Consider the following 17816-nt stretch of genomic DNA (forward strand, 5'->3'; position numbering starts at 1 on the left):
TTATCCACCGGTAAGGGTTAACAAATTTGTTGGTACTACAATTACAATTACAATTTGACCATCTCTGGGCACTAGTAACTCTTTCCAGTCCATAAAACAATAAAAAATCTCTCTCAATGGACCCATTTACCAGACATTTTTGTAAAAACTCTGTTATTAGTCCCATTTGACAGACATCTATGTAAAAACTACGTTACTTCGTCCCATTTAATCTTTAATATAAGGCGACAATAACTATAACAAGAAAACATAGGCAAAAATTTTATGACAGTGTAACCATGACGAAAGTGGCTGTTACCCTCTTCTTTTTTTTTAAAAATCAAGAAAAATATGAATGCAAAGCTTGCAAAATATGGAAGAAAAAATAACTGTTGTATAGTTTTGGAATGTTGTACAAATTAAGCAAAAGTAGAATTATAAACAAAACGATACATTTTTTATTAATATTTTTGTTAATTAATTTTATGAGATGGCGACATAAAAAATTGCTACAACAGTAAAATAGGGATAAGACAAGATTCTCCAAGTTGCTCCTTTTTTAAAACTACGCTGTTTTTTTTAAGTTCCATTTTCTGCTTTTCGTAATTTAACGACCCTGTTTTAGGGCAAAACAAACGAAAGACAAGCGCAAGCATAAAATTTATGACAGTTGTACGATAAGAATGCTAGAAAAGGGAGTTGAGAATTTTTCGTAAAATACACGAAAGTTGATAAATTTTACTAAAAAAATTAATAAGTGACTCAAAACACTTTTTGTCTTAGTAAATATAAAGGTAAAAAGGTATCGTAGCTTATTCAGAAAATAATTTAGTAGTTAATAAATATAATTTTTATTCCTGCACGTATACAGTCAAATCAACGCCAACAAGTCGAAAAAAAACACAAAAATGAGCGTAGAGGAGGAAGTTTTCAAAATACAAAAGAAAATGAGTAAAATTACTACCAACGATGGCACGGTAAGTATTTAGGAGTTAACAAATCATGGTCGTCATGTAAACTGGAAGCGGAATACATAAAGATATATAAAGCGCGCCTGTTTGTATATCAAGCCGGCCTACTTAAGCAATGCTGCTCAAACTGTTGTATATGCAAATATAATCGTTTTTTCCTATTTAAGGGTCAAGAACAAGCTCTAGATTTGCTGAAAGCATTACAATCTCTTAACATAAATTTGGATATTCTAACTAAAACACGGATTGGCATGACCGTAAATGAACTACGTAAGAGTAGCAAAGATGAAGAGGTTATAGCGTTGGCGAAAACGCTTATCAAGAATTGGAAGCGCTTCTTAGCAACTCCTGGGACTGGTGGCGGCAAAGACACAGCCAACAATAATTCAAACAGTAAAACATCTAGCGGGAGCAAATCTTCAAGCAGTTCATCGTCAGGCAGCAAGGAAAAAGAAAAATCATCATCATCATCATCTTCGTCATCTTCTAAAGAAAAAAAACGCGAAGAAGAAAAGAAATCCCTGCAAGCGATCAAAGACGACCGTAAACTTATACAGACTTCATTTCCTGCCTCGTCCGGCATGACAGATGCCGTTCGTTTAAAGTGCCGGGAAATGCTTTGTAACGCTCTTAAAACAGGCGATATACCGGAAGGTTGCCCAGAGCCTGAAGAAATGGCTATCGAATTAGAAGAAGCCATTTATGCTGAATTCAGAAACACCGACATGAAGTACAAAAATCGTGTTCGCTCCCGCGTCGCTAATCTTAAAGACCCGAAAAATCCCACACTGCGCGGTAATTTCATGTGCGGTGCGATCACTGCTCAGCAATTGGCCAAAATGACACCCGAAGAAATGGCCAGCGATGAAATGAAGAAACTTCGTGAGAAATTTGTTAAAGAAGCGATTAACGATGCCCAATTAGCGACCGTTCAAGGCACCAAAACTGATTTGCTTAAATGCGGTAAATGTAAGAAACGCAACTGCACATATAATCAATTGCAAACCCGTTCCTCCGATGAACCTATGACGACATTTGTTATGTGCAATGAATGCGGACACCGCTGGAAGTTCTGCTGAGCTAGAAACAGACTGCACATTTTTATTTCTACATCAAGTAATTTTACTGTTTTTTTCTAATGTGGCAATTTTTTTTATTATCATGTTCATTTCTTCTAAGCATTCATTACAATTTGGTTTTTTCTTTTTTTTTTCAAGTTAAACATTTTACACGGTATTTTATCGAGTTGTATTGGTATAAGAACTCATATGTGAAAAATTTAATACTTAATACTTATAAAAGTATATTATCTAAAAATTCTTTTTAATACAAATTAAAAAGCAAAAGTTTTTAATTTACATTAATAGCGATTGTAATAATATTTTGTTTGTTTATATCAATAACAAGCGCTCTCCATAGAAAGATAACATTCTTAAGAGTGTTTAGATTATTCCGTTTTTTTTTTATTTTTATTCGTGCTCTGGGAATAATTTCCAAAAGCCAATTGAGAGATTATGCAGGGGATTTTCATTTTGATTTTCAATTTTAAACCGGTGGTAAAAGCGATCATAACGATAAATTAAAACACAAGAAGCAACACATTTGGATTTAAATGAATCCGTAATCCTACCCAATTTTGAAATTAGAATCACAGAGAAGTAAACAAAAATATCTATATTTGTGTTATGTGTTTACTTAGTACAAACTCAAAAAGTGCTAAAGAACATACTTTTTTCTCGTCGGCCTTTTCCCCGCACTAGCTGAAGTAGTGTTTGTGAAAAGCATACCAATCATCACAGACCAGAAGAGCTAAACTAATAAATAAATCACTGAACATGTTTTCGCGAGAGGAGCGTAAAATAATTCTTATTTAATTTAAATAACTTGCATCATTAAAGCATGCGAGAATATATTAAAAAGATCGCTCTTTATTTTTCTAGGGGAAACAAAAGTTTTGCATCCCCGTTTTATCACCGCATTCTGCCTTTGATTACTTACTCTTTATTATGCTCAGTATTAAAAATGAATGAAATGTAAGAGAACATTACTGCAGACTTTTGTAATTTGAAAATTTCTTGATTAAATGAGCGAAATTGTGACATGCCAAAAAGCTTGCCAATATAAGAAGAAAAACTGAAGCTTTCATAGCCCGCGAAAAACAAGCCAACTTGCCACAAACCGGCGCTAGAATAAGTCAAAGTCTTAATATAAATTCAATTCTTAGAGAGAGAGTAGCGAATTTGGGTTATGTCGACATTTTTAAGATGAAAGTTTACACTACCGTGAGAGTTGAGTCTGAAAAAAGCAGTTACTCAGTTAATAGTGTTAGTTCTCTCATCTCGGGCTTATAACACACCGAGACGTAAAGACAGAAATAAAGCCTATCTCCATGAGAAACATACACGCATATTTTTGGAACCTGTGATGAGTATAAATCGATTTGGTGAAATCGATTTTGTATTTGATCGGAAATGACCGTTACATACATCGGCAAACTTTGTAAATTCTCTTCGAAAGAAATGATTGGTATATCTAAATCGAAAGAATGGATGACAGTCAATGAAATTGATATTGACGACATCAAGAAAGCCTTAATCTAAATATTACGAGCACAGTTAGTATATCGATTCTTAATATTTAATTGTCTTATTTATACCATACACATTTTCACCTTCAATAAGTTTAATAATTACGGACGTCTTCTGCTTAAAACGGTTAATTTGTATCGCGCTGTATAAAAACCGTGCTCTATAAATCCTTTTAGTTTTTTTATTCGAACCGACGTATCATAACGTAATTTTAACTGAGATGTAATATAAATCAAAAAAATGTGTGCCTTAGATCAAAAATTTATTCGTGGTATACGACAGCTCGAAGTAATATGTCGGAACCAGACCTTAAGATGCGAAATTTTATGATGTAATGTACAATGTAATGATAGAAAAGAATATGAAATTAATTGTGATGAAATACAAAAATTAAAAATACATTCAAAAAATAATAATAACGATCATAAAATTAATTTTCATCAAATATTACAGATGTTACTTTTTTTTTGAAACTCCTCCTAATCACGAGAAAATAAAAACCAATTGAAAAACGTTATAATGTTCACAAATTTTGAACAGTGTTGCTTCGAAACCGTGCGAATCCTGTACTTTAAAATATTACCAACCATAAAGTAACTACCTGCATTTAATTCTAATAATTGCACGAGTTTTTAATTATACGTTCTGTTATGTTTTTCAGTACTTAAGTTTCGCTTATATGCGCACATTGTAACATGAAATATATATATTTTCCTTTGCAAAGGTATTTTCTGTTTTCATTTTTTATGCGATCATCTCTTTATTTCATTTTACTCTGTGCCCAAATTATTCAACTATGCACTCATATCGTATACGATGAACAAACAAGGGAGAAGACGAGATAAAGAAGTCAAGTTTGAAAGAGCATTTGGTTGAGTGTAGTTTAGACTTAAAAAACTCGGTTACTACCGGAATTTTTGTTTACTCTTTCAATGTGAGAAAAGATTTCTATTCTTGGCATCATATGTCAAACACTCGCATTGTTATTGTAAAACTTTGTTTACTCTTTTACTCTGAAATGAAATTTCTTCATTTAACTCAGTATGAATTGGATGCTCTCTTGCGTAAAACTTTTCTTTGCTTTTCTATTTTTTTTAGTTGAATTTTATTGTTGGAATCGTTGAGACGTTGTCGTCGTGTCATTTTGTTATGTTCAAAACAAATCTTGATGCGGGATTTATTGTTAAAAGAAATCGCGCATGAAATATTTACTTGCTTTGATAAGAGACACAGATGCATGGCAAGGTAAAAAAGGTATGGAAATGCCTGTCGTATTAACTTATATTGTCTCGCGTTAATTAGTAAAGAATAAGCGATATATAAGCGGTAAGAAAGCAAAAAGAAACAAGTATTAAGACATATGTGTGAAACGAAGAGAAAATATGCACAGTTAGAGAAAAATTATTTTCTTTAGTTGCAAAAATGAGATGCACATAACAACATAAACACGCACACGTAACGTAGCTTTGTAGAAGCATGTACACGCAAAAAATAACTCGAGTGAAAACATTTATACCTAATTAAAAAAAAAAAATGTAAATCAATCAATTAAATTTTTTTGATATTTTTAATTAAGCGCCCATTACTCAGCGTGTGCGGCTAATAAAATGTAAAGATCGTTTCGCACTTATATATAAATAAATTGAAAAAATAATAAACTACAAAAAGAAATTGTTGTGAAAAGAACGTAAGCAGGAAGTGCTTGCATTGTTGTTGTAGTAACCTGTTGAAACTATGTGGAGTGACCTATTTATATAACCTGTTTTCCAGCATCCAGAATATAGAAAATTTAAAAAAAAACTCGTTTGCCATTCGTATCAGTTAAATAAAAAAAAAAATTCCTTTTTAAATGTGTTAAATGAAAAAGATTTCGGTTAAGTCTAAACAATTTTTAGCAAGAATAAATCTTAACACCTCAACGAACGATTTTCTTTCATTCAGGGGAAGAGAATAAGAGAAAAAAAACAAATGATAAAGAGAGGAGAGTGCATTAACCTTAAAAATGTTTAAAGTAAATGAGCAAAAAAGTAGTTAAGGCAACACACAAACATTATATCTCGCATATACAATGCACACACATGCATACTTAGGTTTACGTAGCAAAAAATGGAAAACTTCAAAACAAAATCTTACAAATGTAAAATAAAAGACCACGAGAGAGAGCTAATATCTAGCTTAAGTCGAATTTCCGGTAACCATTAATTGAATAAAAGCCGAGGATTTAAGTTAGGGAATCGATCAAAACCCCAAAGTAAAAACCGAAGCCACCAAACAGGAAATCGGAAATTGAATTACAACAGAAAGGGGATAAAATGTTGCATACAACAACAATATTCCTCAAACAACCTTTTTCTGTAAATAAAGTGTTAAATTCTAAACATGTTCAAGATAATGCTATGTACGTTGATGTTTTCAAGCTATTGCAAAATTTATATAGAAGAAGATAGGTATATTCAAAAGTATGAAAGTGGCCGTAACCGCTTTGAGTATAGTGGACCTATCGATACAATATAGAATTGTTACAAAAGTCATGAAAATGTATTGATCCCACTTTAGGTTAACGCGTATTCAAAGTTGGTTTTCACTCACCTAAGCAACCAATTGTAACCAAGGTTTTTAATTCACAACGTTTATGTTGAATAACTTCAACAAACGTATTCAATTGCAATAAGTGATGTAGCGAATTCATTTAACTTAACCCAAAGTCTGATATCAAGGAATTTCGACAGTGAGGACGTGTCGCTTACAATGACTGATTTCACTCCCTAGCATGTATTTTCTTGCAATTCCTTTTTAAACTGTTTGCGAAGGGAGAAAAGCTGAATTACGTTTCAAATGTGTTGGCAGCACTTATGCAGTAGTCGCAGTATTGCACAGCGATTGATATTCACACGGATTTTAATCTGTGATATGACTTTCAAAACGTTCGGTCAACCGACTGGCATCTACCTTTTAAAGAAGTCAGAAACTGATGTTGACTTAATTGCTTACCGTTTTCGGGGCTGTTTTGCCACGAAACGAATATATAAATGTATTGGTTACAGGTTTGAATGAATAATTTCTTAAAAGTTGAGGTTCGATTAATAAGCCCAAACTTATATATAAGCATTTGACATTTGAATGTAACAAAGGCAATGACAAAATCAATATAACCCCATTCCCTAGCGCTTAATATATAATATAAAAAAAAAAGAAAACAAAAAATTGTTTGTAGGAAATTACGACAATATAACAACTGCAAAAAGTGATGGGTGATGGTGATGGTGAAATCAAACAAAAGGCTTAAATGGGTGTCGAATAAACCGTATCTAGTTTTTACAAAGTGAAAACAACAACAACGACAACAACAAATATTTAAACGAAGAAAGCCAAACGATTGGAAACAAAAGTAATTTTTGTTTTTTAATTAAATCTTTTAACACCATAATAAAAATTGTAATTTAAAATTATTTATTTTTAAATATAACATTAAATAATTTAATGAAAATACAATTCCCTCTCACCTTATGAAAGGCCGAAACATCGATGATATTGTCGATTTGTGTGTAATACAGTTGTATATGGAAAAACAAGACTTGACGCATTTGCGGCAACACACACTAATGCAGAGGAGCAAAAAAAAAAAAAAAAAAGAAAAAGAAGAAAAACAAAGCAAAACAAACCAAAAAAAGAAAAAAGTTTAGGCATAAACCAGGTGCAATCGAAGTCTGCTCAATGAATGTCAGGCAAACTCATGGATGGTTGAATTAAAAATGCAAAATAAATACAATAAAGAATCGTTAACAACCACATGCACCTATCCATACCCATACGCCCCTATAAAATGATACGTTCTCTTTTGTGGCTTTTTTTCTTTTTTTTGTGCACTCACACATAGAATCTTTGCTTACACTAACTTCATTATATGGATGGATATTCTTTCTAATTGAGTAGCTCTCGTATAGTTGTTGTTACTTTTGCTACAGTGTGCAGCTTAATAACTGGTTTTATTATTAGTGCAAAAAAAAAATAAAGAGAAACACACTAAATGCGTAAAGTTTTATACCAAAACCTATGCAATGGATATTTAGATGAATGCTCTCATTTTCTTTCCATTTATTTTTATTTTTTTATTTTTTTTTTTTTTGTTAACTCTCAAGCTCTCCGAATGGGTATCTGATATCTGATACTTGATGCTCTAAACTTAATTCTTTCTCTCTTGCCCTTGATGTTCTTTATTTTGAAAATAAAATATTAAAGGAAGTGATATCTAATTCAATTTTTTTTTTGTTTTTTTTTTTTGGTAATGTAGTAAAAAGTAAAATGTGCAAAAATTGGTGAATATTTAAATCGAAATCGAAGAAATATATAATTTTTTTACTTGAATACCATACCAATACAACTTTCATATTCTAAAAAAAAAAAAAGGAAAAAAGACGTTTTAATTACATTTTGTACTCATTTTCAAAAGGTAAGTATATCAAATTAAAATTTATTATAGACAAATGAAAGAAATAAATCAAAAAATGCTTAATCTTAAGTTGAATCTTGAATGCTCATCATCGCATACACATATGAATAAAAAGAATATAGTTGTACTTCGCTGCCGGTAATAAAATCACATATAAGAAATATATGAAATTATCAAATAAAATACATTTATCGAATTTTAAAATATTTCTCGCAGTACAAGTACGGCAGAGCTTCACTCTATCCTGCGAACATTCTTTCGACACTAACTGGGCTATGGTCTTTAGTGAATTTTCTTTTATTTTATGCTTTCGATTTATTTAAAACTTTCTTCCTTGAAATGGTCATTTAAGCTTCGGAAGCAGAGAAAAACGAGACAAGTTCTACTAAAGACTTTCGTTTAGGCCTCTTGTTGCCCTATGTTGTTATTGGTTTCGTGCCTGCTTCCGAAGGATGGAGGATTTTGCATAATGCTGGCAACACCCAAAATGAAACTTCAGAGATCCCATAAAGTATACATACTTTTGGTCAGTGTAAAATTTTGAATAGATTTAGCTATGTCCGTCCGTCCGTGTGTCTGCGTGATGTTTGTTGTTGTCACTCTACTGGCCGTAAAAATCAAGACATCGGGTGTAATTTTGGTAAAAGCAAGTATGATAAAGCAAAGGTCGTTACTTGTCATATGATGCCGGCTCGAGGAACTTCCCTTAGATAAGCCAAGAGTTGTGTACGAAAAAGGTTATTCTTCTTTAAGATATTATTATTATTTTTAATATCGCCAGAGAAATAAATTCTAAGACAGATCTCTTATTAAAGCACTAGTATCTAAGACTATCGGCTTTTATTAAAAATTGTACCGCACTTGAGATTCGAACCTACGACCATTGAGTTGTTAGTCGAGATTCCTCGCCTTCGGTCACTCATGCGAATCTTCTTTAAGATAATTTCTTATAATTGTATCAAATTATTATCGGCGTAAGAAGCACTAGTGAGCTGAAAATGGTTGCAGGTATTTCGATATTTCTCCGCGGACATGGAAAATATACGGGAAAAGATAGTAATGATTTATGATCCGATATTTATGGGAGTTGCGAATACTTAAAGTTTTGCAAAATAATTGAAAGGAGCAAGGCGCTCATGGGGAGTTTGTTTGCCCTGACAGTTGTAAGAAACGTTACACAAAGGTTCATCGCGGCCGTGGTCACGAGAATATGAAATGTTTAAGGCATGAAACAGGTCTCGCCTTGCTGGGATCTGGATCCCAGCAATTATTATCTATTTGTAGATCCCCAAAGTATATATCACAGATAAAGATTTATATCAAATGATGAAGTCATTGCATCGTTTTGAAAATCCTCAGAATTTGTTTTACAAAAGGGCATCGACATTATAGAGAAGCATTGTGGACTTATTGTGTCACTCTTGAAGAAGACTATGTCGCTCGATAAAGTTCAATTTTGAAATACTCGCGACGAAATGTTATTTTTGCTCTACTCCCGGGATTTACTGACCAATGTGTTATAACTTTCTTATTTAGTCTTCAGCTTAACTTGAAAAGCCGTTTTTATATTCATATGCACTTGTACGCATTTAACTATTATGTGTACTAACGAGATAAATTAATTTTCTCATTCGGTTTGTAGCACCCAGGCATGTGTCTTAAAGATGTTATTTATTATATTCATTTTAAGTAATGTTAGTTGAAAAAGAAGTCGCTCGTCTGCAATGAATTTATACTCAAGCTTTTTAAAAATCGTAAATATTGATAAATTATGATCATATATTTATAAAATAATTTCATACGAAAGATAAAAGAGCTGTAATCTGCTCACAAGTCAGTTGACACCAGCCAAATAGTGGTTTAATAAAAAAACAAAAGGAAAAATTCGATATGTTGTTTGGTAAAACCTGTTTGATGACCTTTAACGATTATGGGTCTAAGGTGTGTTAGTTACTGCAGTCGTCTAAAAGTTCGAAGAGAACGTAAGGCGTTTTAAGGTGAAGGGTACTCATCATTCGGATCAAGGCGGATATGACTTTCTCATTTGCTTTTTTGCTTTTCTTTTCACTTCTTTGTAAATATTTGGTTGATACTCTTATTCGCATTTTCTCCATACGGGTAAATTGCTTGCATGTGCTTGCACTTCTTCGCAAAGAAACGTTTTTGGATCTCTATGTTATTATATCGTTAGGCTTCAAGTTTTCTTAAGCAAATTTGCAAACGTCAACGACAATTTATTTGTTATGCTAAATATCAGTCAATGTCATGCGAAATTTTCAAAAACAAACTCATCGCAAAACTCATACAATTATTATTAAAGGGGGGGGGGGGATATAAGATATTTATGTTTCTGTTTCAGAAATATAGGTAAGCGATTCTTTAAAGCAGATGAAATACGCATTTTTAATCAACGTAAAACTTGGAAGCACTGTTGATATATTCCTTTTTTGGTCCCCTCACAGTCGGGACACATTTTCCTCTCAGCTTTCATCATAGGTTAAATCAGACAAAGCTGTCAGTAGGCACCGACACGTGTAAAAGGAGTAATTTATAGGCTCCATCAGAAAACTGCAACTCTGTTGCAACTAAATAGTTTGCAGCATTATCCAAATACTCGATGCGTATGTTGGTCAATTGACTTTAAAGGCGTTAATAAGTTTTTATCTTAGAGCGAATATAATTCTCTTATCCTCTTATAATCAGTCATTTTCTTCCACCAATCGCTTGTGATTGTTCACTTGTAATTAATTTCCCTCATCGTGTTCTCAACACTTACTCACTCTCGATAACCTGGTAATATATATGGATTGTCCATAAGCATGAAAAAACGAAAACGATACAACTACCGCCGGTGTAACTGCTGATGTCGTTATTCTGAATCTTCTCCTACATCGTCACACTTGATCTTAGCAATTTAAAGTGAAACTCGATCCCTAGGTTCGCATATAACAAGCAAAAAATTTAAGGGAAGGTTATCTTTCGTTAGCGTCATATTTTCAATCACTTTACTATCATTTTTCTTGAGCGACCTTCAGCCATGTTATTCATGGGCGCGTGTTGCTCCATGTGTATATAGAAAAAGACAAAGAAAACTAGTACATTACAGCTCCGTCTTATCGCCTAGATTGAAGGTGTTGGCTGTATCCCTAGTTGACATTCGCCAATACGTAATCATAACCTCACTCTTAGGTGGGGTCCCATTTTTGACGAAAAAGTATATAGAATACTCTGAGTCTAAGCTAAGTCTGAAAAATGCGCTGCTGGCGAAATTAGTTCTTATCCTAAGTCACACAATTCTGCTTATGCAATGTTCGATGGATGAACTGATGCATAATCGAGATCAGAATCAATTTTCTCTCCTCCACGTTGGCTTTATCGTTCTTTTTTCCTTGATTTTGTTCTTCGTAGATCTGGTCAAATTCGATAAAGTATGCCTTGTAGAGGTCTAGTGTTTTAAAAACCATCGATGAGTAATGGCGGTGGAGACGAATCCATATTTGATCGTAGTTAGGTAACATTAAAAAACTCAGAGAAATGACCTTGAACATATCCAAACTTTTCATTAGAGTGTTAACGCGTTCGCGAAGTTCCTTTGCATCCAATTTTTCGCATATAACGAAGCTTATGAGGTGCTTATGGCCACTGGTATTCCGTACACTTTCATTATTAGGTCGTTAAAAATGTTGCTATCCTGTCTGGCACTATAGCCTCATGTTAGCTTTTAAAAGTGCATTTAAGTTCAGTTATTCAGTATCTAAGCATTTTTTCAGACGGAGCAGATTTCTTTTAACGGTTTTCGAGGCTTTCGTTGTCCTCTTTTGCGGTTTCATCTTTTAAAAATTACTCTTTAATCGCACATTTTTCACGTAGTGAAGCTACTAAATAAAGTTGTTTACATATTACGTCGCTTGAATATGACATTGAAAGAGTCTCGTTCTGTTGCTACGTATCTCATTCATGATATATAAACCTTTTTCCGAAAATATGGTTCACATTCTAATGTTTTTTTTTTTATTTGATGTCCCATCAAGCACTTATTTACTGAAAAGTAATAGAAAAAAATTAAGATAACGGTAACGTTTATCTATTTATCCCAGATTTTCTCTGAAAAGTTAATTTTATTTTCTGACGTAAGTAACGTTTTCTTCAAATTTTAAAATATCTTCGCTATGAAACGATAGAAAAGAGCGGACTCCTATAATGTGATGTACCTGAGTTGAATTTTTTATAAATTTTTATCAATTTTTTTTTTTTTATTTTCGATTTGAATAAAAACACATCTCAATGTATATGCTTGTTCGTCTGATGTCGGTGCTTTCTTTCGTTTTGTTACCTAATATTTTAGAATATTATGCATGTTTTTTGCTTGCTTACGGTGCTCGCATATGAAAATCCAGTTCAAGTTTATCATACAAATGTTTGTTCGCCTTATATATACAAGCTAATCTTAACTCTATTTTCGGAGTGCGATGAATAATAAAAAGAAAACGCTCGTTATACGTATAGACAATGAATTTCACTTTTCTTTTCAGACACGTTTGTCACATTAATATTAACCTTTTACGTGCTTTGTTTCTTTAACTTTAGATTGATTTACTGTTCAACTAAAAAAAAGGAAGAAAAGAAAATTTATTCCAAATATTTGCAAAAATTTGTGTAAATTCGATTGCAATGATTTATAAAAATACGACCGCATACCGTTTATATATGAATTTGCTTTAAAGAAGAATTTTAGGTTTTGACAAGGTATATCGGAACACCGACAGTAATGTGACCATGTGATAATTGATTACACCATCCGTACAGAATTTGTAATGTTATTTTAAAACAGACAAAAAAAAAAAACCATTTTCTTAATGAAGTCACGATAAGTCGTCATTATGCTCTATATCAACTTTGTGTTGCAAGAATATATTACGCTTGTGCCGATCTATGCAACACATAGAAAGACTTCAGATAGACCTATCTTTCATTATACCGGATCATTCAGAATCATTTTCTGAATCAATCTAAGCTTTTCTATCCGTCCGTTCGTCTTGTTTTCTTGTGTTCAACTGACACATTGCCATTTTCGAGATATTTTGACGCGTTTCCCTGCCAGGAAAGAAAGAAAATGGTTCGGACGGAACCACTTCCCATACAAAGTCTTACTTTGAAGAGTTTCTATATGAATTACTACAGGGTAAGGTAGTTAACAGTATGTCATAAGCTACTATACTCTTTTTTGTTGGAATGTATTTAATTAGCATAATTTGCTTTAATAATATTTGTGTATAGAATTTACGTAGACATCAAATTCTGTATGTCAACATTTACAACCATTGTCGGAATATAGTATGGCTTTTCGAAAATAAAAATCGCATGTTAAATGATCCTCTCATTAATGAATGTGAATAGCGGGATGCCAGGACTGCGTTTAAATAAAAAAGCCAATATAAACGCACGGCAGTTCGATTTGAGATAGAGCTCCTAAAGATGTTCTTCGCTTTATTTGGAAAGATGTTGCGCAGAATAGGAAGGACAAATATGACTAGATCGCACAAGTACAGAGTGATGGTCTCTTTTATGACCGTTGATAAGCTTTTGTTGGATACCTTCTTTACTACAAGCGAAATTAAAATGCTCAAGCAATCTTTTGACAAATTCCACGAGAATAGTCTACTTCAAAATGGTCCTATGTATACCATCTAACGATTTGGGGTGAGCGGCACAACAAATTCAGCTGAACATTTCATTTTACGATGCAAAAAATTTGATAACATTCCATTCAATATTTTCAATATTTATAACAACTCTTACGAAACCTTTCATGCTAGCAACGAAGTTCATATCAAACAGTTGACTTCCTTCACGAACAATCCGGAATATTCATTTTGACTAACCATTGATCTAATTTGGCTTTAATTGTGCTCTGTATTTTTCCTTTCTTTTACTCCAGCTGCTTTATTAATACTCTCTTGAACAGCTAAAGCTTGTAATCAATTTTGTGAAAACTACCATAACACTATCAGCAGCATCAACCTTTCCATACATCGTCATATACTGTCACCTTCATGTACAAAGCGCAAAGGATCATCAAATAATAAAAACTCATCACTTTAACGAATATATTCGTCTCATAGTCAACGGGTTCAATTCGTTTTTTTCATAGAAACAGAAAAAAAAAAAAAAAAAAAATTAAATAAAACTTGCCTTGATATAAACTACATTTGTAGAGTTTTTCCCTTATTCAACAAGACATATCGACCTGTTTCATAAGTTAATCAAGTTGTTGAAGTAAGGATTTAAATTTTCTTAATATTTTTGTGGGAGACGAAAGCATATGAAGCGAGCAGTTTCCAATTCCAATAACTTACAATGTGCGTCAATAGCACGATTTTCTGAAGCTTTGATGCTTTCCGAAAAAAAATATGTGATTAGAAGGATAAGGCAAAAGTGCTTCGCAATGCCTGTGTTTGATTTGTTACATCAATTATATAAAAGCAAAAAAATCATCCTCCTTCTACGGTGAATGTTCACAAAGATTACGATTATTTTTAAAAGGCGTAGAATAAAGCTAAAAGTGAACTTTGATGTCAGTAACCTTCGAGTGATAGTTGTTGTCTACTCATAGTGGCATTAACAGTAATTTTTGCTGAGTTATGTGCTTGAATATGTGTAGTCAACTAAATTTATTATTTCATTTGAAACACCTGGAAAAGTGTTTTACGACCAAAATAATAATTGTTCACTTTAATAAAAATTATATGTTCGAGTGACACCCTACAAAGAAATATTAGGATTTACTGTGAAATTATAATGGTAAGGAAGAAAGAACTTCTAAGGTGAAAGCTAGAAGTAAAGCTAACATAATTTTATATTAGTCACACAAGAAGAGAAGAAAGAGGCAAAGGTAGACGTCCGACTGTTCTTCATTAAATATGTTTCAGTTGGAGGTATGAAGAGTAGGCCGAGGCCGAGACAATTTCTGTCTCTCCTATAAATAACAATCCAGATAGAAATAGAGCTTAGCATGCTTATCGACTCATCATATTGACGAATAGAAGACATCTGCACGTAAATAATAGAGTGTTTGGTAAAGTAAATCTGGAAAATTTCTGAGTAGCGGACAGCAACCCACATATTTTTCTTTAGAAAATTGAAGTTGCATTCCGCTTATTTTCCACTGCAGGCTTCTGCTCTGACCAGTTTGGACTATTTTCAATATCAACTTGCGTGCAATGCTTCCAACGTTTCTACCAAATTTGAAGCCGATATCTTCATTTTTGCGATCAGGAGAATGCGAACAACAAACACCAACAGACGGACAGACATGGCTTAATCAATACAGAATTTCACGCTGATCAGGAATACGTATATAATATACAGGGCGTCTGAAACTTCTTTTTGGATGTTGCCAAGATTATGGAAAAAAGTAAAACGAGTATATCCCCGTCCTTCAGAAATGCTTGACTTAACAGAAACCTAGCGATATATGCAAAAAAGAAATCAAGCCAGATGCAGTGGTTACGTATTTTTTCAAGCTAAAAGAAGAGAAAAAAGTTCACTATAACCGAGAGAGGGATCACAACGTGACATATCGTTTTTTTTTTTTTTTTTTTTTTTATTAAAAAATATTTATTTGTAATTATGAATTAAGAATAAAACTTTCTCAATTAAAGAAGATTTAATGAAGATTTCTCAACTAAGTTGAAATCTGACATTTAATCCAGTTGGTTGTAAATGTTTATCACAATTTATAAAGTGACTCACTTTGTTTTCAAGAAGAAGAATAACAACAATACAAATGCAGTCAAGTGCAACAATTCTTCACAGTAATTGTTTCCTTAGGCTATAGTTAGAAAGAAGCACTTGTTGCATGGTAACGAGAGATATAAACACAAACGATGGAAGTGCTTTTGTTTTTGTTTTACCAAAAGAAATTCGCATTTTTTCTGTTTTTTTTGGTTTTTTAATATTTACGGCGGAAATTTAACCAATTATTTATTTCACATTTATAACAGCGTATATACGAAATAATGAAAATCGTCAGAGCGTTACACATATATACACAAGAGCGTACGGGATGTTTTTATAATGTATATAAAATTTATACAAAATGAACGCAAAAGCTAGGGCTGTTATAGGGAAAAAAATGTTTATATAAAAATAAAAAATGCATAAAAAAATTGAAAAAATATGAAAAAATAAAAAAAAAAACCGAAAAATAAGAGAAATGCAACAGTGTAAATAACGTTAATAAATTGTTGCGTCTATATGCAATAAAGATAAATCATATCTTCTAAGATGATATCATCACTACCGCAATTACAATACGTTTTATTTTTAAATACTTGTTAAGAAAATAATTACGAAATTTACTGTAAAAAAATAAAAATTCTCTTCTAAAGAATTTATTATGTTGCGTCTATGCAGATATTTGTTGCGAAAAGTTTGTAAATTTTAAAATGCAAAATTTTCTTCATAGAAATATATTCCATAGTATTCTGTGGCCTTCTGCCGTTTGCCCACAAGTGTCATTATGCCTCTTTCAAAGAGCTAAAAGAAGTTGCATAGGAAACTAAAAGTTTTATTATTCAAATTATTCTTAGCGTCTAGAGTAAGTGTAAGTTCCAGGCACATCATAAGTTAGTTCAACGAACGCTGTAGACGTCTTATGCGATGTGATGAAGTTTTTTTTCCATCTTTCAAATTCTTTACTGCCTAATACTTAAATATTAATGAATTCATAAATGGAGATATTCATTAGATCGAGTCATAAATAATTTCCGATGCGAGTAGATAGAATCTATTGTTCGTATTTACCCACTATAAGTCACCGAAACAAATGAGTTTTTATTTTCACTATATAGAGGAGAATTTAGTTAATCTTCTGTCAACTGTGTTATGTGGTGCTTGTTACATTCAACTGTTTTCCTTACTCTCTGAAATGGAGAGTGAAGAAGTGCGTATTCGACATGTAATGCTTTGAGATTTTACACAAGGCAATAAAGCAAAGGCGACAGCCGAAAAAATATGCACCGTTTACGATGATGGACTGATAACTGAACGGGCAGTTAGAAATTGATTTATAAAATTCCATTCTAGACATGCGACCTAATAAGACGGAAGGTTCTTCCGACTTTGATGGCAACCTTTTAAAGGCATTATTAGAGCAAAATGCAGGCCAATCAGCAAGAGGTATAGCAAAAAAGTTGAATACCTCACAATCAACGGATAAATTGATATAATTTTGTTATTCAATAAAACAAAAGTAGATATCTGATAAAAAAACGGACGTTACTTATGACTCGACCTAATATATGGGTTCTTTCCACTGTAGTAATATCACAATGTTTTTCGTTTAATAAAAATCTCTTTTCTATATATTTTTTGATTCAGAAAAATTCTTTTACATACCTGACACTTAGAAGTTAAAAATTAGAAATTACAATGTGACAATCTATCAGAGTTCAAACTTGAAAGCTTGAAGGTACCATCTCATATTTGGGTACTATATTAGAACTGTACAAAAAATATATTAAATTGAGTTTTTATTCCCTGTACATTTTAATAAAGGGGGTATTAATATTGTATACACCGCACCGAGAAGAGTTTAAGATGGGCAAACCGATCGATCATTTTCCGAATGGAACTAAGTTTGTCCGCTCGTCTAGTTGTCTTGTTTTCTCATAATCAGCTCAGATTTTTTGAGATATTTTTATAAAATTTGCTGTGGTTTTAGAAAGCGTTTTTTCCCAAAGACGAACTCTATTGAAAATTTTGCGAGTCAGACTACTTTTTCGGGGGCTCTGGCTTATTTTGAAAAGTCTTTCAACTTTGAAACAT

The 17816-nt window shown here is 32.5% G+C and overlaps 2 protein-coding genes across 5 annotated transcripts in view; both read left to right on the forward strand.

Moving 5' to 3' along the window:
• The first annotated feature begins 640 nt into the window (after positions 1-640).
• LOC119633667 (transcription elongation factor S-II) lies at positions 641-2266 on the forward strand. Of its 2 annotated transcripts, none has more exons than XM_038027337.1 (3): positions 641-781; positions 851-956; positions 1118-2266. In XM_038027337.1, the coding sequence occupies exons 2-3, from the start codon at positions 888-890 to the stop codon at positions 2027-2029; spliced, it is 981 nt and encodes a 326-aa protein (XP_037883265.1). In that variant the 5' UTR covers positions 641-781; positions 851-887; the 3' UTR covers positions 2030-2266. The 2 variants fall into 2 exon arrangements, with proteins under 2 accessions (XP_037883265.1, XP_037883264.1); XM_038027336.1 differs by having other exon boundaries at positions 641-773.
• A 2328-nt stretch (positions 2267-4594) lies between these two features.
• LOC119633126 (myosin-VIIa) overlaps positions 4595-17816 on the forward strand; it is a 33813-nt gene continuing 20591 nt past the window's right edge. Inside the window, exons 1-2 of one of the 3 annotated variants that reach the window (XM_038026395.1) lie at positions 4595-4792; positions 7830-7988. The gene's annotated coding sequence lies outside the window, so the exon portion shown is untranslated. The remainder of the gene's footprint in view (positions 4793-7829; positions 7989-17816) is intronic. The other 2 variants (XM_038026396.1, XM_038026397.1) reach the window with 2 other exon arrangements.

The sequence above is a fragment of the Glossina fuscipes genome, unplaced genomic scaffold (assembly GCF_014805625.2).
Source record: "Glossina fuscipes isolate IAEA_lab_2018 unplaced genomic scaffold, Yale_Gfus_2 2, whole genome shotgun sequence".
Lineage (NCBI taxonomy): Eukaryota > Metazoa > Arthropoda > Insecta > Diptera > Glossinidae > Glossina > Glossina fuscipes.